The following is a 6,516-nucleotide window of genomic DNA, read 5'->3' on the forward strand; positions in this document are numbered from 1 at the left end:
GCCAATTAGGCCGGGTACGGCGGCCCATGCTTGTCATCCCAGCACTTTGGGATGCTGAGGTGGGCGGATCACAAGGTCAGGAGTTCGAGACCAGCCTGGTCAATATGGTGAAACCCTGTCTCTACTAAAAAAAAAAAAATTGAACAAACAAACAAAAAAACTAGCCGGGCGTGGTGGTGCATGTCTGTAATCCCAGCTACTCAAGAGGCTGAGGCAGCAGAATCACCTGAACCCAGGAGGTGGAGGTTGCAGTGAGCCGAGATTGTGTCACTGCAGTCCATCCTGGGCAACAGAGGGAGGTTCTATCTCAAAAAAGAAAAAAAAGGAAAAAAAGAAATATGAGCCAATTAAACCTCTTTTGTTTATAAGCTACCCACTCTCAGATATTTCTTTATGGCAGTATGAGAATGGACTAATATGCTGGGAATTACTTTTTGCTCTATTTTGATTAATATAGCCACTTCAATTTTCATGTAACTAGTGTTAGCATACCTTTTTTCCCATCCTTTAAGTATTTGTATCTTTCTATTTAAAGTACATTTCTTGTAGACAGAATATAATTGGGTCATGTGTTTTCAATCCAGTCTGAAAATCTATGCCTTATAATTGGGGTGTTTACACTATTCACATTTAATGTGATTTTTGATACAGTTAGGTTGAGTCTGTCATCTTGCTATTTGTCTTCTATTCATCCTATCTGGTCTTTATTCCCTTTTACCTCTTTTTCTGTCTTTTTGATGAATCAAGTTTTAAAAATAATTCCATTTTATCTTTTGATAGTTTAATAGGTATGATTTTTTGGTACGTCATTTTAGCAGCTGCTTTAGCACACATCTGTAACTTATCGCACTCTATCTTCAAATGGTAGCATGTCACTTTGTGCATAAGAACTTTACAATAGCAATGATTCTCCTCTCCTGGTCTTTAAGCTATTGCGGTCATCCATTCTACTTTTACACATATAAATCCCACACTATGACTTTCATTTAAACAACTGTCTTTTAAAGAGGTTTAAATAATAAATCCTACATTTACCCATGTTCTTACTACTTCCAGTGTTCTTCATTTCCTTCAGAAGGCAGGCATTTTCCTTATGCCCAAAGGACATCCTTTAACTTTTCTTGTAGTGCAGACCTATGGATGACAGTCTTTCAGCTTTTGCAAATTTGAAAAGATCTTAATTTCTTCATATCCATTATTCTATTTTCAATGGCATCTAGTCTGCTGTTAAACCAACCAGTGGAACTTGCAATTTCAATTATATTTTTCATTCCTAGATTTGTTTGGCACTTTTTACAATCTGCTTCATTGTTTTTATGCTCATGCCATTTAACCCCCCTTATTTCTGTAAGTATAAAGCACACTTTATGGATGTGCTTGCTAACTTAACATCTTAAGTCTTTCTAAGACTTAGCGGCCTTCTTCTGCCCCTTGTTTCTGCCGGTTCTTGCCTATTTTACGTTTGTGATTTTTTTCTATGAACTTTTATTCCTTGAAACTCTCTGAATTTCTCCAAAGACAATCTGTTTTGCTTCTGCCAGTTACCTGTAAGGCACTAAGATCCTGTTATCACTGGAAATTTCCAGCTTGAGATTTTTTAAGACTACCCAGGTTGAGCAAACAAACCACCCTAAAAACTGCCTGTGGTTGTATATAGGCTCTCAAGTAAGATGTTTTCCCCCAGGACAGAAATCTTCCTTGCTGTTCCCAGGGGTTGGGGCGATGGGTGAAGCAGATGGATTTATTCCTAGTTCACCTCTACATTACATCTATCCTTTTGGGGTCTCACTTTATGAGGTCTCCTCTTAGTTTTCCTCCCTTGGGCAGGCCCTGAGCTTTGTGTGCGGTTCTGCAGCCCCTTCCCACCCCAGGCTATGAGAAGAAAAATTCAATTTGACATTTGGCAGATGCACTAAGGCTGAAAAGTGGCATCAGTACGTCACTTACTTCTTTGGGTTTCTGCTTCCATTGACACACACACACACACACACAATTCTTTTTGCCTTTGAGAACTCTTATTTTGCAGCTCTTATTTTTTACATTAAAAAAAATTTCTTCATATGTATTCTAAAGTTTTAGTTGTTTTCAACTGGTCCTTATCAGCCTTACTGCTGGAAATAAAATTCTTTCAACCTGTTCTGTAACAATTGACAGTATCCACTGATCCCTAGGCATTAGCGTGAGAACACACTTAGGAACTAGGCTGGCCTGAGATGAAGTCTCAGGTCCACTAGCACTGTAACTTCGGTAGCGTATTTACACACTGTGCCTCAGCTTCCTCAAAGGGTTGGTGTGAGAATCTAACATGGTAACATATAAACAGCACTTACAACAGGGACTGGCCCTGGTAAGGATGAGATTTCTTTTTATTATCTGAAAAAGTTGTAATGAGCAAAATATATCTCACCCAATGGGGTGAGATGGGGACCAATACCCCCTGGTCCTTGGACATCCGGGCCCAGTCTACCACGTAGTAACCACGACCTTGTGCTTATGTTGACAGAGAGAAATCAACTGTGAGCTATTCATTGGACAGCAGGCCCTGCCACCATCACAGATGGGTCCCAGGTGCAGCGCAGGATGCTAGCAAATGCTGATCTGAGAAACGTCACAATCACACAAGCCTGAGTGGCACACAGACCTTTTACCATTAAGAAATCTGAAAGCATTTTTTCATGTGTCTGTTGGCTGTATGAATGTCTTCTTTTGAGAAATGTCTGTTCATATCCTTTGCCCACTTTTTGATGGGGTTGTTTGTTTTTTTTCTTGTAAATTTGTTTGAGTTCTTTGTAGGTTCTGGATATTAGCCCTTTGTCAGATGAGTAGATTGCAAAAATTTTCTCCCATTCTGTAGGTTGCCTGTTCACTCTGATGGTAGTTTCTTTTGCTGTGCAGAAGCTCTTTAGTTTAATTAGATCCCATTTGTCAATTTTGGCTTTTGTTGCTGTTGCTTTTGGTGTTTTAGACATGAAGTCTTTGCCCATGCCTATGTCCTGAATGGTACTACCTAGGTTTTCCTCTAGGATTTTTATCACTGGCCATCAGAGAAATGCAAATCAAAACCACAATGAGATACCATCTCACACCAGTTAGAATGGCAATCATTAAAAAGTCAGGAAACAACAGGTGCTGGAGAGGATGTGGAGAAATAGGAACACTTTTACACTGTTGGTGGGATTGTAAACTAGTTCAACCATTATGGAAAACAGTATGGCGATTCCTCAAGGATCTAGAACTAGAAGTACCATATGACCCAGCCATCCCATTACTGGGTATATACCCAAAGGATTATAAATTATGCTGCTATAAAGACACATGCACACGTATGTTTATTGCAGCACTATTCACAATAGCAAAGACTTGGAATCAACCCAAATGTCCATCAGTGACAGATTGGATTAAGAAAATGTGGCATATATACACCATGGAATACTATGCAGCCATAAAAAAGGATGAGTTTGTGTCCTTTGTAGGGACATGGATGCAGCTGGAAACCATCATTCTTAGCAAACTATCACAAGAAGAGAAAACCAAACACCGCATGTTCTCACTCATAGGTGGGAACTGAACAATGAGATCACTTGGACTCAGGAAGGGGAACATCACACACCGGGGCCTATCATGGGGAGGGGGGAGGGGGAAGGGATTGCATTGGGAGTTATACCTGATGTAAATGACGAGTTGATGGGTGCAGCACACCAACATGGCACAAGTATATATATGTAACAAACCTGCACGTTATGCACATGTACCCTACAACTTAAAGTATAATAATAATAAATAAATTAAAAAAAAAAAAAGAAATCTGAAAGCAAGCATAAACGTAGGCAAACATGATTTTTAATTTTGTAATTTTTATGGTGGACAGTGATCATTCGCCCCAACAGCCATCTGAAGCCAATAGTCTTGATTATTAAAAATCACAAAGTTATATAAATGTTCTCCTCCTTTCCAAAAACCATGTTCATTTTTTCCCCAAGAAACAGGGCTGTCTGCAAAGCCTTGAACGGACAATGTAACCCATGGAGCTAACTTCAGTTCATCAAAGTAGTGACTGAAAAAAAGGTAATTGTTAAACAGGGAGAGTTAGGAATGTCTGATTTTTAAAAAATTTATTCAGGATAAGTAGTATTTCTGATACTCTAATAAAGCTTAGATCTTAGCTTTAATTTATGAAAATCAACAAGTGTGTGATAAATTCCTGATGTCACACTGTGAATTCCATAAGGGTTAACTAATATACAACACACAAAACAAACTTCAGCTGTTCCTCCCCTCATTCTGGGAGGTCTTTAAGAGGAAAAGAACCCAAAACAAAAAACCCCACAGGCGTTTAAGGATAGTTTCCCTCCTATTAAGAGTACTGTTCTCAGAGTCTCAGTTAACTGAAACGTCGCAGGATAATTCACCAGAGTTTTAATATCCAGCCTTCCGGTTGAAGAAAATCAAAGTACTAAACCAATAAATGTGAAAAGGGATGTTGGGCTTAAAAAGGAAAACCTTCAAGACTTAAATCTGACATTTTAAAAGGGAAGATTGAGAAGATATGCTTACTAAATAGGATTATACTCAATGTACAGTCTTTGCAATAGGGGATTTGAGTTTCCTTTCAATGTACATTTTATTTATATACTACTTCCCAAAATGAAAAATCTATACTATTTTACATACTGTTCTATACAGCAACGATGAGCGATATAAAAGGCAAAGAGTTCTCACCAGAGATGTTCCAATAGGAGACAGATCTTCTCTGGAAGTATGAAGCCAGTGATTGTACACAAATAAGCTTTTGCCACCACCGTGCTTGGCTGAGGACAGCAATAGGTTGATATGAAATTATTAGGCTCATTATTTCTGTCACCAAAAAAAAAAGAGAGAGATAACACATTGATATCCATCACATGATCCCTTCCAAAGTATTAAACTCCTATTAAAAACAAGCAGCAGGCCAGAGCCCTAGAAGACACAGGGAGTCCAGATACCCACAGGCTGACATTACTGAAGACGGCGCCAAGCCAATCGAAGAGCTCCAGAGCCTGACAGGACACCTCCGGCGCTCCGTCGAGCTCACTGCTCTGCAGCACCGGGCACTGGAGATCTCTCACTGTACTCAGCGCTACTTTTGGCTGATGCTCCTGAATTTGGTACTTGGAAAAATATGACATCATTGTTGATTCTTCCGAACCTTAAAAACACACCACACAAAGCCATTTGAATCCATTTGACCATGGTAAGCAAGTTTAGTGAATCCCGGAACCCATCCATTCCCATTTGAATGGCAAGATTAAGTAAGATGGAAGCTGTGCAGCGCTGCATTCAAATTAAAATCATTTAAAGCTGCTTTCAGCTCCTTTTGCCCAAGTTCTGTAAATGTTCATCTTCTTTCACACTTTTCCTGGAAAAGCACAACAGTTTCTGATCAGACCCAAACTAGTTTCACCGTGTGTGCTAATAAAAAAATTTCAACTTCACACTTAAAACCAAAAGCATTCCTGATGTATGAATAACATTAGTGAACTCCAAGAGAAGCAGCTTATCTGCACAATCTCTATTAAAGAAAAATAAGAGAAACTGAATGGTGATGGAACCTCATCCAAACTTGACTCTGAAAACCCAGTAAAATCCAGTGTATCTTTTCAGGGATGTCTGTGTAGCCAATGGCCTTGGAAGACAGAGATAGTACTCCCTCCACAGCAAAGGGCAGGCTTGTTTACTGTCCAGTATAATAGAAGTAATGTCACCCTCCCTCTCTCCAGGCAGAGATCAGCAGGCTTACTGCCCCTTACAAAGGACTGGAGTTCTTAAACTCCAGGTTCCCCTCCTGTAATGCAACCTACTGCATGTGCCAGCATTGCTTGGTGTCACTCTGGCAAATGGGACTTGGTGAACTGGTGCAAACGGTGATATTCGGTGTGATGGTTAATTTTAGGTGTCAACCTGACTGGATGAAGGGTTATCTAGATGGCTGGTAAAGCATTATTTCTAGGTGTGTCTGTGAGGGTGTTTCTGGGGGAGACTGGCATGTGAGTGGGAAGACTGAGTGGGAAGATCTGCCCTCACTGTGGGCGCACCATCTACCCGGCTGGGGCATCAGACAGAACAAAAAGGCAGAGGAAAAGTGAATGCGCTGTCCCTTGCAGCTGGGACTCCCTTCTTCCCCTGCCCTTGGATAGCAGAACTTTAGGTTCTCTAGCCTTTGGACTCTGGGGCTTGCACCAGCAGATTCACAGGTTGTCAGGCTTCGGCCTTGGACTGAGAATTACACCATCTTCTTTCCTGATTCTCAGGCCTTCATATTTGGACTGAGCCACGCTACCAGCATCCCTGGGTCTCCCACTTGCAGACAGCCTGTCATGGAACTCCTCAGCCTCCGCAGCTGTGTGATCAATTCCCCTAATATCCATCCATCCATCCATCCATCCATCCATCATCCATCCACCCACCCACCCACCCACCCATCCATCATCCATCCATCCATCCATCCATCCATCCATCATCCATCCATCCATCCATCCA

The 6,516-nt window shown here is 40.8% G+C and overlaps 1 protein-coding gene across 3 annotated transcripts in view; it reads right to left on the reverse strand.

The window, feature by feature from the left end:
- Positions 1–3,823: 3,823 nt before the first annotated feature.
- The window catches only part of RPP40 (ribonuclease P/MRP subunit p40), an 8,933-nt gene continuing 6,240 nt past the window's right edge, over positions 3,824–6,516 (reverse strand). For all 3 annotated transcript variants that reach the window (XM_025382868.1, XM_025382869.1, XM_025382867.1), the window contains 3 exons: positions 4,987–5,185; positions 4,720–4,854; positions 3,824–4,054 (listed from right to left, as the gene is read on the reverse strand). In XM_025382868.1, the coding sequence (XP_025238653.1) occupies positions 3,856–4,054; positions 4,720–4,854; positions 4,987–5,185 (533 nt within the window). In that variant the 3' untranslated portion in view covers positions 3,824–3,855. The remainder of the gene's footprint in view (positions 4,055–4,719; positions 4,855–4,986; positions 5,186–6,516) is intronic.

The sequence above is a fragment of the Theropithecus gelada genome, chromosome 4, assembly GCF_003255815.1.
Source record: "Theropithecus gelada isolate Dixy chromosome 4, Tgel_1.0, whole genome shotgun sequence".
In the NCBI taxonomy this organism is placed as follows: domain Eukaryota; kingdom Metazoa; phylum Chordata; class Mammalia; order Primates; family Cercopithecidae; genus Theropithecus; species Theropithecus gelada.